Raw genomic sequence first — 17,584 nt, forward strand, 5'->3', positions numbered from 1 at the left:
AGTATAAGAAAAAAAAGGTGGGGTGCAGGAATGGAGTTTGAAGAAATTAAGCCCATTTATTGTTATTGGGCTTTTTCGTGAAAGACAGCGGAGAGTAGGTTTGTGTCGCGTAGGGATTGGGTGTTACCTGTTAGAGCTTACCTGTCTCCTAAGCAATCGCAGGTTGGGTTGTTATTCTTAGCATGACCGTTACGTTATAAAAACTAACTCCTAAACTCACTTTCCACACTAAAATTATTCCAACATGAATCGGAATCTTATCTTCGCTGGTCTGTTCTCCGTCGTCGTTCTTGTGGCGGCTGCCTCTTCGGATGTCGGCGAGGACCCTCTGATCCGCCAGGTGGTGGGCGGCGTCCGGCTCGGAGCAGAAGAGCACTTTTTGGAGTTCAAGCGTAGGTTCGGAAAGGCGTACGCTACCGGGGAAGAGCACGATTACAGGTTCACTGTGTTCAAGGCTAACTTGCGCCGTGCTCGGCGCCACCAGAGCCTGGATCCTTCCGCGGTTCACGGCGTGACTCAGTTCTCCGACCTTACGCCGACGGAGTTCCGAAATAAGGTTTTGGGCCTGCGAGGTGTGAGGTTGCCCTCCGATGCGGAAAAAGCTCCCATTCTCCCCACCGATAATCTTCCGAGTGATTTTGATTGGAGAGATAACGGTGCAGTTACCGCTGTCAAGAATCAGGTGCCAATAGTACTAATCATGATGATATGATTTGTGAATGTTTGTTTTAGAATAATTGATTTCGATTGGTTGGTGAATTAGGGTTCATGCGGTTCGTGTTGGAGCTTCAGCGCTACTGGGGCTCTGGAAGGGGCTCACTTTCTGGCAACAGGGGAACTTGTGAGTCTTAGTGAGCAGCAGCTTGTTGATTGTGATCACGAGGTTTTTTTCCTTTCTTTCTTTCGCCCTTTATCTTCTTGCTAACGACCTTTAACTCATTGTTTGTTCGTGCAATTTTTTATGTAGTCTTATTATTGCTTGATATTGTGTAACTTTTGTCTTGGTTTAAGACACTTCATGTCCTCTGTAGTTAGGAAACTAACTGTTCTGGAAAAATGATAAACTTTTAGGACATGAAGATCAAGCATGTGTGTTTTTACTAGGCCTGTGTCCTTTCAATTGTTCGTTCTTTTGGGGTTTATTATTGATCAGGACATGTCACTATATTGCGCTGAGTTTGGGAGGTGAAATTTTGTAATGGTTTGTTTAGAACGAGTGTCCTGAGATATAATTTGGCTTTACCATTTAAGGTGCTTTTTCTGAACTTAGTTCTTCTATGCTTATTGATGGAAAAATTTAGTCTACCTTAATTCTTTTATGGCTGCCAATTAGAGAATATGATTTCGAAGGGTGATACTTTTAGAGGTTAAAATACTTTCATTCATATATGTTCAGACGTCAATGCAATAAATGCAGTCAATTTTCTAATGTATATCCTCCATCTTAAAAGGTGGTGAATCTAAAATGGTCCATGTTAAGGTCTTTTCATAGCAATGTGCATACCATGAGTATGCTTTGCCCTATGTTTGGAACATTCAATTTTAGACGTGACTTTGAAACTGAATTAAATAATTTTATTAACACCCTTCAAAATAGTAAATGAGTGAAATAATTCTATTGAATCAAACACAACGAGGGAGAAATATTATTAATTACTAATCATTTCCTTCTGATCTTCTCTAAGTTGGATCCATTTCAATGTGCAGTGTGATCCGGATGAAGCAGGTTCTTGCGACTCTGGGTGCAATGGTGGATTGATGAATAGTGCTTTTGAGTACATCCTAAAATCTGGTGGGGTGATGCGCGAGGAAGACTATCCTTATTCTGGTACTGATCGAGGGACCTGTAAATTTGACAAAGCAAAGATTGCAGCATCAGTGTCAAACTTCAGTGTGGTCTCACTTGATGAAGACCAGATTGCGGCAAATCTTGTGAAAAATGGTCCTCTTGCAGGTGAGAACTACTACTGCTGTTATTATAAACTACTATTACTATCCTCTTGCAGATGAGAACTACTAACGCTGATATGTTGTGACTTTAAATGGGCACAAAAACAGTTGCCATCAATGCAGTATTCATGCAGACATATATGCATGGAGTATCATGCCCATACATATGCTCAAAAAGGCTGAATCATGGAGTATTACTGGTGGGATATGGTTCTGGTTCCTATGCACCCATTCGGATGAAGGAGAAGCCATATTGGATCATCAAAAACTCCTGGGGAGAGAATTGGGGAGAAAATGGATACTACAAGATTTGTAGAGGCCGAAATATCTGTGGAGTAGATTCTATGGTTTCAACTGTGGCCGCAGTTCATACAACTACTCACTAGGACGACATAAACACACTGTTTGCCATGTATGATGACTTTTCTTCTCAACTATTTAGATTCAAACCTTAGGCATATTAGTGCCAAAGACCCCATGCCAAAAATTGATGACTTATACGTAATTCATTATTTAGTAGTAGAAAAAAATATATTTCGACATTTTCTATCTATAAAACACACACATTTGTTTTATTAATATAATAATATATATTAATAATTAATGTAAAAATAAAATATATAATTAAAATATTAATATTATTATTTTTGAACTGATTGGTTAATATTTTAGTAGCGTATTCCTGTTTTCTGATAAATATGATATTTTATATCATATTAACGTAATACTTATATTTGAATTATTTTAAATCGACATTAATAGAATAAATACGAGTTTCATGATATCAGTATTCCTTATATCTATTAATTGTTGTTAGTGATTTTTCTTTGAATTTTTTTTAGATCAAGTTAAGAAAAACATTAACAGAATATTCAAGAATTTTATTTTATAAATTTATGCTTTTTTATTAATACTTATAAAATTAAAGTTATAAAGAAAAATATTCAATTCCTATTGGAGAGCAATGATTAATTCTTTTATTCCATTTTTCTTTAAATTCGGAACCATAAATGATCAAAATCTACACAATTCCTAAAATTATCAAGAGTACAATTCCTATTTTTCTATCCATCCACCCTTTTACATTTTTTATTTTAATTAAAGAACTTTAAAAAATACAAAAATCAAACTGTATCAAAATTTTTACCATAGACTATGTTTAATACATCAAAAATATATTTATCCCTAAATTTTAAATTTTATGTATAATGTGTAGAGCTACTGAAATCCTTATATGAAAAAAAATCCATTCAATTTTGAGCTTGCTCTTAATTGCTAATTTATCTATCTAGTTTACATCTGCAGAATAGTAGGTGAGTTGATTACTTTACTGCTTATATTATTTCCGAGCGAATTCTTGCTGAACCAATGACTTCTAGTCTAATTTTTTTTTCATATATCCACCACCACCATAAAAAAAATTGACAAAAAGTTTCACTTACAATTAAATCCTTCTTTACAACTAATATATCGAGATTATTTTAAACATAAACCCTTAAAAAAGCATAATAAATAACACGAATCACAAAACTGTGTCCATAAGCAACTTCTTTACACTAATTTTTTAGAAAGATTATTGTATTTATATTAATAAATTATAACATAATTTCATTTAAACTATGCTCCAAAGTACCTTTTTTATCAATGTGACTTTACATTTTTAAAAATATAAAAATATTCACAAATTTGAAAATATAAAATAATTTAAAAACATTTTTCCAACAGAAAAGGACGACTTTTATAATTGACATGGACCAAAACAAGTCTTAACTGAAAAAGGGCATCCAAACTTACAAATTCATTTCAGATACTAGTAAATTAATTCCAATGTTTTATGCATATTAAGACATCGTATAAGACATTTTAAAATTAAAACACATAATAAATACATGAATATTAAGTGTATGTCGCAAGTATAATTATTATTACACATGGCCACCCTGCCTAGCTCAAGCGAAGTTACTCCCCTAATTGGGAATATTTATTCCCTCAATGGATAAATAAACAAAAGAGGACGTTTGATGAAAACCTTAAAGGATTCCACCGCATACAATGCTGCAGATAGTAATCACTGACTACTTACATCAAATAAAAGAATCAATACAGGTCCAAAGCTACATAACTACTCCTTATTAATGCGATTTTAGAGCATATCATTCCTCATCATCCAGTAAGGAGAACGAGAAAGGGTGGAACTTGTAACCATCGCCCTCGTAAAACTTGTTTTGAAACTCCACCCAGTGAAGTCGTAACGCATGCAAGAAGGCACTAAGTGTTTCCATGACAAGTAACACTCCGACTGTAGCGAAGATGAAAACAATGAGACCCACTATCAAGATTATCACATTATTGTACCTGTAACATCAGGCAGAGAAATTACCAGTCATTCTCCGTTCAAATCATTGCTAAATTTAACGGGTAATACTGACCTATTCTAGAAAATAAATCATGAGCAACAAGAACCAGGCAAATTTAAGAAAGCATTCAATAAGCCTATTGCATAACATTTCCAATTATCCTTTGCTATTAAAAGCATAAAATTCAAAAATCAAACAGTTGCATTTTAACCGTAAGTTTCTAAGTTTCCACTTGTATAGGTCACGCTGAATAATTTCAATTGGTTTAGCGTTCACAACTCTTCCCTCCACTATCGACATCACGAGTCACAAAAAAGACGTAATATATTTATAATTTTAACATACCCCCATGCCATCAGCAGAACCTTCTCGTAGAATACACTTGATAATTCTGAATGAGCAAGACTGGATACAAAAAACGAAAAATCAGTCAATGCATAATTGCAATTTAATATATGCATGAAACATATCTATAGACAAACAGAAACAAAGGTAATGTACTGCTTGATGTGAGGTTCTAAACTTGCTTCTCTAGTGACACTCCAACATCTATTAGAATAGAATAATTGCGACATATTGACATACCTAAGGGCCCATAGACGGAGGTAAGAAGCCGTATTAGACACTGCTCCAAGCACAAATTCAATGGTATGTATAAGTTGATGTACAAAGACTTCACTGAACTCAAATTCCTCATGACCATGGGATTCGTGGTTTGACTCCGGTTGCAAGCTCTCGTCTGTGCTTTCAAGTGGTGTATAGGATTCAGCCCCGTGCCTCTGAAGTAGCATAAATATTACAAGTTAGAACTACAAATATAATAGTTCCATGTAAACAAGGAGGAACCTTTAAGTACTAAAAAAAGCATACAGCTTCATGTTGCTTCTTTAAGATAAAAGGTTTTGGCAACAGCATCCAGGGGACAGAGATAAATGCCAGAAGCAAAAGCACAAGCTGGTAAAAAATAAAACAAAGAACGTAAGTACTATTCATATAGAAGTACATTCTTAAGATTTACAAAGATGCCCGAGGGAGTGTTGGAAGTTAACCAACCTGCAAATTCTTCTGACCAACAAAGAGTTGGTTCTCACCCAAATCATCAGTCGGGCTAAGGAACATGTAGATCAAAATATGGTACAAATCAGCTTGAGAACCAGTACACCACTTCACAATAATAAGAAGGGCTAGATAGCCAAATAGACTGTTGAGAAATATCATCTGGGGAATGAACTGGAACCTGAGAGTGAAACATTGAAGTAAAAGAATACTGCATCAATACTAATGAGTGAGAAAGTGTACTGATAGAATCAGTGAATTGATTACAGAAGCAAAAAACTGCAAAGTAACTGTTTTCTATCCCCCACCCAACTTGTATTCTCTAGAATAAGATTTCTCCATAACAAATATTGGTGATTAACTTACCACACATTCACCCTGTTTCTAAAGAATATGGCATTGCAATAGCTCATCACAATTCCAAGGTTCATTTGAGCAACTCCAAGAAGAATTGACATTTTCATTTTCAATGAGTTCAGAAATGGTAGTTCACTTCGTGTTCCATGCCATACAGGATCAACTCCGAAAGGATAAGCGTCCCGCACTTTTATCAAGCCCACTGTTGTAGCATCCCTGCATCAGAAAGATCGCATTAAAAAAACAGAGATGGTGGCTTAATTTTTAGAAGCATAAAGCACAATATTACAATGTTACCAGTCAAAAGGTTTGATTTACCTGCAAGAGAGGTCACGACAATCATAAGCAGAGGGGGCAAAGAGTGCAAATGGAACAGAAAAGAACTCGTTATAGATAAAGCCAGTGTAGATTGAGAACAGCGCCATCAGCAAAATAACATAACGACCTCCAAAAGTCATCTCCGTGATGTCATCAAGCTTCTGTTTTTTACACCAAGATTCCGTGTTAGAAGACAGATTGAAAACATGCAAATACTTAAAATATAAGAGGAACAGTGAAAATTTAGGAGTAGTTTGATTTGGTAAATTACTTTTTATTTTTACATTTTAATTATAAAAGCATCACTTTTTTTCACTTCAAAGATTTGTATAGGGAACAGTGAAAACAATTTCATTTCTGCAGAAAACAGCAGAAATTATTTTCATTCTTTCCTCTACAAACATTTGAAAATGGGAAATAAAGCATAAGTGGTACTTCTGAAACAGAATATTTTCTCAGCTAAAAGGTCACTTAATGTCAATCAGAAATGGATTTCACCAATTTTTCTTTAAAATGCTACTTATTATTTGGTTAATAGCAATAAATGAAATGATAATAAAAAAGCTAGTTAGCTTGTTGGGAACGTCCTTTGCAACAATTCAAAGGGACCAAAAGCTGAATACCTAAATCCAACTTCATCATATAGGGAGAGGAGGACTGCCTCCAGCTCAAAATGGAACTATAATCTTTTACAGAAAAATAATCAGTGACCTGAATTATTTAAAGTACTCTTGGCACTCTCAAAAAAATCCATGCCCCAATAAGTTTGCAGCAGGAAAACAGTTACTGGAACTCCTAAAACAATTAAGGTCTACGAAAGAACAGTTTTGCACAGATACCTAAACCTATAGACTGCGGCAGATCTTCGTTGATACATAAGGACTCTAACCTAGATAAAACGTCAGCATTAGCCACCAGCTATGAACCCCAAAACGCTCTTAAAGTCTTAACATGGCAAGGTAATGGTATTGGACTTATATCAAATATTAACAAGAGTACAATAAGTCTAGTTCAATACCAAGAAAGTATAGTTCAATTTTTCTTTTTTTAACATTTGAAATATTCAAATATGGCACCAATACTTTGAATAAAACTAGAATTACAGAAGGATCTAGTTTTTCCTCAGAGTATTGCATCTTTATCATATCAAATATCCAAGTTTCACAGATTCCCAGGAAGGTGATGCATAGATATTTTCTAATAAGGTGGAGAAGCTACTTAATTTCTCCTATTAAAATATAAAATCTAGCCTTTTTCACTTTTCTTAAAGGAAGGTTCTTCAAGCTAAACCAAAGGGTTACCTGACTAGATAGTTTCTTCTCCCTGATTATGAAATATAGAGCTGCAAGTAGTAAACATATTCCATGTCCCCAATCGCCAAACATAACAGCAAAAAGAAACGGAAAGGTAACTACAGTATACACGGTCGGATTTGCCTCCTGATACTTAGCAACCCTGAAATATTAGTATAAAGTTCATAGTATGAGATTAATATCAATACATCGAAGTTCATTGCAATAAAATGCTGGACAAATACATAGTGGAGCCAAGATACACCTTCAACCATGTCTAAACGAGATGTAAAATTGATAGTTATATTTAATACATGAAATGAATATTTCAATGTAAACAAACTCATTTATAAGTCAGATTTTTAAGGGTGGACCATAGTACTGAACCATAAATCGGAGATGGTATACTTGTAATAATAATAAAACATACATACATACATACATATATACATACACACATATATACATAAAAATAAGTCAACATTGGTAGAGCTAGTGTAAGGGTCCACTTCTTAAAAGAGCACAACAAATATTTCATAGATGGGAAACATGACTCATCTAATCATATTGGTGACGACCTGCAACTATAAACAGTATTATTTTGGCATGTATAAACACATGACCATGAACATAATATGAATGATGCTGTCAAAAGAATTATTGACGAAATCTGCTGGTCATTAAAACCAACCTTAATTGGCAAAATATCTGGTCATCAAAACCAGCTGGACATTTAAAGTCACCAAAGTCTATGCGATTGTAATTGTAATTTTGTATTGTAACTATTATTCTCTTTTATTCGGATACCCAGCTGTAGAATAAATATATATGGCAGTTTAGCTAATTTATAGGGTAGAGTATCAGTCTGTATAAAACAATATATATATATATATATATATATATATATGTGTGTGTGTGTGTGTGTGTGTGTGAGAGAGAGAGAGAGAGAGAGAGAGAGAGAATTCTCCAGCACGAGAACACACAATTTTCCCTGCACATTTCTGAAGTTTAACAGATGCACATATTATCAATAACTAAACTCCACACTACAAAGGGATAAGAAAAAAGGAAAGGGCGGGAGGAGAAAACAGTATGGTCCTCACCCATATGAATCAATGATTCCTTGAAAAGAAGAAGTAAATTTATTTGTGCGGAAAAAGGTAGGCGGCAACTCCCTGGTATGCAGAACTTGAAAAATGGCATTGACTTGAGAATTAGAGTCCAATGCTGCCCGCTGTAATGCATCCTGGATCTGAAAATTCAAGGTAACAAGTCTCATAAAATCAATATCACAAAAAACCACAAAGGAATTAACTCTGGTTAGGTAAAATGAAAACTCAATACAAAATAAAGCATCACAATAACGACAAATACCTGCTTATTTGCAAAGATGGGACTCCACCCCTCAGCCACAAGACATTTTTTCGTCACATCAAGGCTCAGCATGTTCAGGGTATGATGAATAGATTTCTCCTTCCTCACCTTCATGAATGTATTGTCAAGAGAAATTAAACAGTAATGTCAACAACAACAAAAATCAGAAAAGTAAATTGAATACTTGAGAATTAAAATTTATAACCAATCAAATCAAAAGAATGATAAAGTAAAGTAGGTGATAGGCATATAAATTTAATTCATCACATGAATAATAAAGAACATTGTTAATTTTTATTTTTGACATACCAGAACATCCCATTGCTCAAATTGAGCCCCAATAGTATTTAGCAAGTGATCCCGGTGATGTAGTCCAGCATCTATAGTGGTCTTCAATTCCAAAAGTCTTCCAGAAACCTGCAGGTGAATTTTTTGAACAGTTGGGGGAGAAAGCCATAAACTATAATGCATTGAGCAAACATATAAAGGATGAAGGATCATCAAAATAAGACAAAATAAAAGTAACTTGGCTAGATATATGTTGTTGACACATGGAAAGGAACGATTAGGCCTAGGCCTAGCAACTATAATGATTTATTCTATCATTCCATAAATTCTTTCTCCAGCAAGAATTATTTATCGACCACGTATGCAACTACAAAGGAAGAATATCTAAGTTCATCAATTAATCACTGACTGCTGACTAATCAGCGTTTTCAAATAACATGGCTTGTGTAACATCAGAATCAGTAATAGTACACCATATCTCCCACACCCACAATTAAAATGTAAAGAGAGGCTTGTCAGTACTCCACCTAGGAATTTACAATCCAATTGTTTCTGGCAATCAATTCACATGTACTACATTAAACAGTGTGGCAGCCAAAAACTTGGGCTGACACACGGAAAGTTCAGAAGATTTTCCTGGGGAAAATTGAGAACCAATACCAACCTCTGTGATCATTTGTGCTTGTTTTCCAAGTTCCTCAGCAAAAGGGTAACGATTAGCACCAAAGGCTTCACATATTTTGAGAATCTTGGCTTTTGCTTTTTCTCCAGCATAGAAGATCACAAAAACATTTTTCTCAGTCTGCAGGTGAACATCCATAAGTCACCATAGAATAGAATATTAAACAATACGCACACACATATATATATATGACAACAGAGAGAAACTTATTTAAGCAAAAAATGAAGAATCTTAATTATTATAGGTTCACTAGCAATCATAGATCTATAGGCAACAGCAGATACATGTATTAATTAAAAGCATAATACAAAATAGAAGGTAGCCAATCTTACTAAAAAACAGAAGACTATAGAGCTTACGACTCAATAATTGCTTCTGTTTTCTAAATTTTCTAATCACAACAAGCCAACATGCACAAACAATATTGAGTATTAACATAACGAAATATAATTAGAAAACCCAAGATACAGTACAACTAAAGAGGCTAATCTTATATTCACATTATGAAAAGTCATCATTCAGAGAGGAATCTGTCAATACATCTCTGATGGCATGGCAAGCTGCAATATGCACATCAAAATATGCACATCAAACCTAAGTAGTTAAACCAACAAACTACCTTCATCTAATAGGGTTTATGTAACTATTCACAATAGCAAACATTACATTTACAGACTCAAAAATGAGCCTACGAATGTATCTATACTAACATGCATCAGCACAGAATTTCTGTATGATCTTTCCATCAGCTAGAAAGAAAGCAAAATAGCCTGTTGCATAATCCAACTATTTATTTTATTTCAAACATTCTCTGTGAAAAAATGGAGGGTGGGATTCACCTTTTCTCCAGAAACAGGGTCTGTGACAGGATCCTCAACAGTAGCCTGCCTTAAAAATACATTTCCTCTAGTAGCACGAAATAAAATTCTCTCAAATACCATGGACTTTTCCCTGGGAACAAGACCTGCTAAAAACCCCAACTTAACTTGCTTTGACGAATCACCTACCAATTCCTTCACAACACAACAAACAGCAAGAACCAATTCATTAAAAGCTTAGTATCAATAGTATAAAAGAAAATTAGAAATGAGATGTAAGAAGTCTACTTGGTCCTGTAATAAAGGTGTTTCGATAGAGTCATCCCCCAGATGACGGGATTCATATTCTCTCTGCTGCTCTATGGCACGGCTTTGAGCTGAGCGGAAAAACTCACCAGCCTGGAAAAAGACAATTATTAGTTAGTGATTGGTCTGCAGTATAGGTTTTATACACTTGAGTACATAAGATGGAAAAAACATAGTGTATTCAACTTACACAGTTGTACCTCACGTTGGGTACATAAAAAAAATAATAATAAAATAAAATTTCATTTAAACACCCCCCCCCCCCCCCCCCACCTCCCTTCAAACTGGAACTTGTAGATCATATGCACCAAGCTTGGAAAATATAAACTCAATCTTAGGGCTACAAGTTGTTCATTAGAGCTGACAAACTCAATAATAAGATATTGAGCAACAACTTCTCTCAAACAAAATGATAATCAATCGCTATATGTTTAATTCTCTTGTGGAACACCAAATTAGAGGCAATATGAAGAGTCGTCTAATTGTCACAATACAATTTCAACTACTCATTTTCACAAAATTACAACTCTTGAAGGAGTTGTTTAATCCACACAAGTTCACATGTAACCAAGGATATAGATCTATATTTGGCTTTGGCTTCTGCACTAGATCAGGCAATAACACTTTATTTCATACTTAAGACACTTAATAGCATTTGAAGAAAGCTTGTCAAGTCCTGAAGAACATTATGAACAAAACAAAGAGACATGATTCATTTGGAAAAATTATAGAGTAAGGAAGAAGGCATCCTATTGAATAGGAAACCGGCACTGAGGATTGCATCTCCCCCGATGATGAATAGGAACATTATTAAGCTTGTGATTTCAATAAAATGTTTATTCTTCCTCTCTGTTGCAGTGGAATGTAAGAACATGTTGACTGATGTAAAATTCCCTAGGAAGATAAGAATGAAAAAAACTTAACAAAAAATATTCCTTAACGTTATCATTTTTTAGAATTTTAACTATCTTCCTAAATTGGTTCTTAATTTCAATGAAGAAACAAATAATATCTCAAATTTGTCTTTCATTAAATAAACTCAAGTACATCAAAATAATTCATCAATGAAATACAAAATAACTAAAACAAAAAGAAATAACAACTCTTTTCCAAATTGTTGAAAAGACAGACATCGATAGAGACAATGAAGGATAAGACAATGCGGCACCGTTCCCCTTGAGATACCAACTTGAATAAATCGGATGGAGAAAACACAATATATTCAACCTACATTGTCGTACCTTTTATTAATGTGTGTGCGTCTTACAAAAAGAGGCAAGGAACTCACCTTAAACCCTAACCCTAAAGTTGGGCACACACAAAAGAAATAATAATAAAACAACTTTACATTTCAACACAGATCTAAAATTTCAATCTTACAAAATTAACAAGAATACAACATAAAATGAAAGCACATATACCTCTCATTCGCTGATTTAGATAAAATTGTGTAATTTTGTAAACATTATGCAAATCTAAGTTTGTATCTCTCCTTAGCTTGCAGAAAGCATGTATGGACACATTTTCTTTCTTCATTATATCAAGCATATCCCATTTTTAGACCACCAGATTTTAGGATAGGAAGATAGGGAAGAGTAGCTAAGGATTGTTAGAGCAGTCAGTTAGTTAGAGAGGATGTCAATTAGATTGATAGGGAGAAATAGGGTTGAAGGGATACACTGAGAGAAATAGTGTGTACAAACGAGAAATCCCTTTGAGAGGAGAACCGATTCAAGAAAAGTTCTTTCTCCTATTTCCAGTTGTTCAATAAAACTGATCATTCTATCAATTCTTCATTTCTCTTCCCTAAGCAGCATACAACAATTACTAACGCTAAAATTAATTTTAATGCATCAATCAAACAAGGAAGTGGAATAGTATAAGTCAAGAAGCACCCCAATGCAAGCATACGAAAATAAATTGAGTTTGGCTAAGGAGTACAAAGGGAAGAAAATAAAAGTTCAGAAGTGATTCAAGTGCCCATATTTGATTTTAGTTAAGTTCTATAAAAATAGGAAAAACTATATTTGAAGCACTTTGGTTATATGATTTTTTGGAAACAAAAAGAGAAGATCCAATACACAATAGGTAAAAATGAAACTTCCATATATCCTATTTCTAGTACAGCATATATCAGAAATACCCATAGTAAGACATGAACCATGCCTAATTCAACCCCCAAAACTAGCTTGGGGCAGGTAGATTGCCTAGGTCTTATTAGGAGAATCTAACTTTATTCCTTACCAATTTGGGATATCTTAACACACCCCCTCAGGGTCCAAAACTGGACATGTGAAGCATGAGGTTTGTAGGGATGAAGATCTGCAGATGGCCCGACATTAAGATTGGATAGGCTCTAATACCATATTAGAAGTTAAGTAAATCAAGCCTAACTTAACCCAAAAGCTAGCTCTCGGGGGGAGGATTACCCTAGTCTTATAATTAGTGTTTTGATCATATTCCTAGCCAATGTGAGACATTATAACCCAAATATTTTCTATTTTCACTTTTTGCAATATTATTAAGGAAAAGACATTAGTTACTCTTTTTTTAATTATTTTCATATTCCTTTCTGGATATTTCTCAATGTGCGAACTATTCATGGAACGTGAGAAGCAAGATGAATAATCATATGCTTCCTGAAGAAATCAAAGAATTTCTTAAGAATCCTGCAAGAGCCACTCATTCTTTTTTATCTGACAGGTGGTCAAAACTTTCGAATCCTACCCATAGGTCTACTAGAGATAAAAAATTGTTTAAAAAGGAACAAAAGAAACATCTTGTTTTTTCTAGGCAATAGGAAAAGAAAAAAATAGTAAATTTATTCAAAATAATTATGTACCTACAAAATACCGTCTCAATTCATCCTATTGAGGATCTTATATGGTTCCAAAGGGTGAACTGGACAGTTCCAATAAGATTTCATTCTTGAACAAAAATCATAGTATTCTTTATAGGCACAGTACCTTCTGTAAAACAAGCTTATACTCCACAAGCTCATTGTATGACCGTTGCAACTTCTCACCATTTGCGTTCATCTCAACTAACTCTGACTCAATTTCTGTAAGTTTTACCTGTTACAAGACAGGCCAGATGTCAAATTATAAACTATAGAAAATAAAAAGGAAATGGAAACGAACTCTGTCCACAAGTATGCTCATGTACCTCAAGGTCATCAATGTTCACATCAACTGGTGTTGTGGAATATTTTGGTGAAACACCTGCCTTCAACATTTGCTCCTTGAAGAAACGCAGTCTCCGAGCCATCTCTCCACATCTTTTTATCTTCACAACGACCAAATATAAATCCCCCAACAAATTTAAAAACATAATATCAATACTTTTGTTGGTAAAACAATAAATTGAATGAAAAAAAGAGAAGAAAATACAATGAGTTTGCAGGACAACAAATCCCCTTAAATGTAAGGGCAGGATCACAAAATCAAAGAGAAAAAGAAAACATCAATGGAGAAAAGCTGCCCATTTCATCAGTAAAGCTGCAGAAGAAAACTACTTAAAAAGTCCATATGATTTACACCAAATAGATAACAACCAGTCTTTACCGAAATCAGTTATTGTGCCAACCACACAATCAATATATATAGCAAAGCTACATTCCAAAATTAAGTCATGTGAGAGAAACAATAACTCCAATGGAGAAGCTTAATCCACTATGAAAAAATTCTACTCCCCTCATTCTTCGCTACCTAAGCCATTCTTGCCCTATGGAAAATTTTGGCATTGTAAATTAAAATGATATGATACAAGTTGTGCAAATGTAAAGACAAAATTTGTATGATTTTCAAATCATATCCCAAAAACAAAGGCTGACAAAGAAAGTCAGAACATTTCCGCATCGATTGATGGCTTGGGTTTTTCAGCTGAGTACCGTTCCCTTCTAGAAGATTTTGTAGAACAGAAATACTGAGTTACAGACAAGACCAGTAATAATCATCATTAAAAACAAATCATTGCAAGACATCTCCACAAAACTTAATAACAAGAAGACCATGTACAGGTTCCAGAAACAAAGAACTGACTGACAAATAGCATAAAAACAAAGTACCTGAGTTGCATATGTTCGCTGAAAAGGACTCTTATCTGCATTGAGCTGGAAACAACACAAACATTAAGCTTAGAAAGGTCTCTCAAAGCAGCACACCATGCTTCATATCATAAAAACAAGGAACAACTTGCTTAATTAATTGCTACGATAATCGTTTGTCTCCAATCTAGTCCAAACAGCCCTTTGTAACTTAATTAAAAACATGTATACAAACCAAAATTATGAAAAAACAAGAAAAACTGTATCACGCTGCTAGATTACTACAATAACATCGTCCTGGCTGTTTCAGCATTCCAATATAAAAAACCTATTATCAAACTGTACTCTCCCCATCCACTCACCCACGATTAATGAATCACCGGGATTAAGTTCAAATAACTAATCAATTTCGAGAAAAAAACATCAAGTTAAGTTTAATCATCACTCAGAAATAGGCCAATTAAGTACGACAGTAAACCTGCACTCCTCAGCGAACATAAAACAGAATCCAAGTCTCTTTTCAGATCAATAAGCAGATAAATCATGCGATGAGAGAGAGAAACCGATTTGGAGAAGACGGAAACCTAATTACGAGTTCGCGACGAAAAATTGAAAGACGAGGGAAGTGAGAAAGGGTTTATCGGAGAAGAGAAGAGTACTAACATCTTTGAACTGAAGAAGGCCAAGGTCGCCGAGGTAGGAGACAGTGCGGTGAGCGGATTCGATTGGGATGATGAGCTGAACCAGTTGCATCGGCTCCGAACGAAACAGATCCATCGGAGGACAACATCCTCTGCGCGCTACCTCTCCCATTCTCACTCTCTCTATCTCTCTCTCTGCTGCGAAATCAAAGACAGATGATCGAGGCAATGATCGATCTCAGTCTCAACTACGGCTTCAGAGAGACTTTCTCCGTCTCTTTCCCTCCCTCTCTTTCTCTCTCTCTATAATCCCCTTATCGAATCACTACCTTCCAATCTCTTCAAGATCCTTCCTTCCTTGCTCAATTTTGTTTTTTTTTTTTTACTTTCACCTATTTTTCCCTGGCACTAAATTTAACTATTATATCTTTTAAGTTTTACATAATATTATATCAGTTAGGTTTTTTCAATTAATAATAATAATAATAATAATAATTATTATTATTATTATTATTATTATTATTGAAGAAGAAAATAAATTATCATTGCTTGATTAATTCGTTACTGTTATTGATTTTATGGTGCTTTATATTTTACTTTTATCAGATTATCTTTATATATATATATATATATATATATATATATATATATATATATATATATATATATATATATATTGTGTGAACGTGTGAATCCAATATATAAAAGTAAATTAAAATCATATTTAAGAAAATTTTAAAAGGAGAACAAGTAAAAAAGATGAAGAGAAATAATTAATCGTTTAAATTGTATGTCACATAAATAGCTGAAAATTTCAAAATAAAATAAAACTAAGGTTATAACTTTTTAATCACGTATAAAAACGTAAAGTAAAAATAAAAAAGTATTTTCTTAAATTTACGTGTGATTTTAATAATGAATAATTTGATAACATTCTACTTATCGTTTAATATAGTCGTATCAAATATAATATAAAATCAGAGAATATTTTCTTTACATATTTCTTTATTAATCTTCAATAAAATAACAAATTGAATAACATATTTATTTTTTGAAACATGTTAGAATTTTATCACATTATATAATATTTGATTCAATTTAAGATATTTAGATATTTTTTAGTGTTTTAAACTTATCTTCTATAGTATAATTTATTCCGTACCTAAAACTCTCTTTAAACTTTTAAAATAAAATGTGACGTGCATTAACTCCTGTGGGCAAGGGTGCTGCGCTGGCGATCGTTTAAAATTAGGAATGTGTAAAAACTATCTACTTCAATTTTTATTAATCAAAGAGAAAGTTTTTCCTTTTTGTTAAGTACATAATTTTAAATTGGATAATTTATACCAATGTTGATGGTATATTTAATTTTTTTTGTCAGTAACATTTGTACAAATTCTTGAATCTCGCTTTATTTTAAAATTAGATTTTAAATTTAATTTAATTTTAAAAAATTATATAAATTTCAAATAATAAGCTAAGTATTAATTGATTTGATAACCGTCCAACAACTATTAGAACAATAAATTTAATAACTAATTAATTTTGAACTGTAATACATGTAAAAAGTGATTTTACTTTTTCTTACTCTATAAGTATCCATTAGTCATCATAATATATATTTCTTTTTCCTTATGATAGCATATTACCTAAAAGTTGAATTTCTAGTGGTAAATATGAACAATTGATTATGAAGAATAAATACTTCAAATATTACATGGTTATTAATGGACTATTATTCTAAATACCACTTTGGCAATTATCTTTGTAAATAGTTAGATGGTTAAGCAAGGTTGGAGATTATAGATGGTGCCTTTCTAAGTAACCTGGGAAGTAAACAAAAATATTTCCCTACTAAAGGCATCGGGATTTGTATTTTTTAAAACGAAATGTTTTTTTTCGATAACAGAAAAGGGCGCAATAATGTAGATAATTGAGGACATGACAAGATTTTTCAGTGGGTGTCACGGACAAAGAAACTACCCACGTCAACCATGCGTAATTATGAAACAGTGACAGTTTGCAATAATTGGACATTGCATACATTGATTTGTTTCATCTGCAGTATGAGCATATATAGTATACAATTATTCTGTTATA

At 33.6% G+C, this 17,584-nt stretch overlaps 2 protein-coding genes across 2 annotated transcripts; one reads left to right on the plus strand and one right to left on the minus strand.

Annotated features, from left to right (window-relative positions):
- Positions 1-182: 182 nt before the first annotated feature.
- LOC124820148 (Papain family cysteine protease) lies at positions 183-2,492 on the plus strand. Its single transcript, XM_047291792.2, has 4 exons — positions 183-682; positions 764-883; positions 1,708-1,954; positions 2,059-2,492. The coding sequence occupies exons 1-4, from the start codon at positions 245-247 to the stop codon at positions 2,334-2,336; spliced, it is 1,083 nt and encodes a 360-aa protein (XP_047147748.1). The 5' UTR covers positions 183-244; the 3' UTR covers positions 2,337-2,492.
- A 1,307-nt stretch (positions 2,493-3,799) lies between these two features.
- Positions 3,800-15,832, minus strand: VHA-A2 (vacuolar proton ATPase A2). The gene is made up of 18 exons (XM_088108994.1): positions 15,507-15,832; positions 14,865-14,909; positions 13,964-14,083; positions 13,765-13,872; positions 10,781-10,891; positions 10,514-10,687; positions 9,657-9,794; positions 9,014-9,121; positions 8,705-8,812; positions 8,434-8,582; positions 7,340-7,493; positions 6,039-6,199; positions 5,730-5,936; positions 5,361-5,544; positions 5,178-5,261; positions 4,893-5,086; positions 4,653-4,712; positions 3,800-4,305 (listed from the first exon to the last, which is right to left on the minus strand). Exons 1-18 carry the CDS (start codon positions 15,654-15,656, stop codon positions 4,104-4,106), a joined length of 2,457 nt encoding a protein of 818 aa, XP_087965120.1. The 5' UTR covers positions 15,657-15,832; the 3' UTR covers positions 3,800-4,103.
- Positions 15,833-17,584: the final 1,752 nt, after the last annotated feature.

The sequence above is a fragment of the Vigna umbellata genome, chromosome 3 (genome assembly GCF_029865625.1).
Source record: "Vigna umbellata cultivar VRB3 chromosome 3, Vumbellata_1.0, whole genome shotgun sequence".
In the NCBI taxonomy this organism is placed as follows: Eukaryota; Viridiplantae; Streptophyta; class Magnoliopsida; order Fabales; family Fabaceae; genus Vigna; species Vigna umbellata.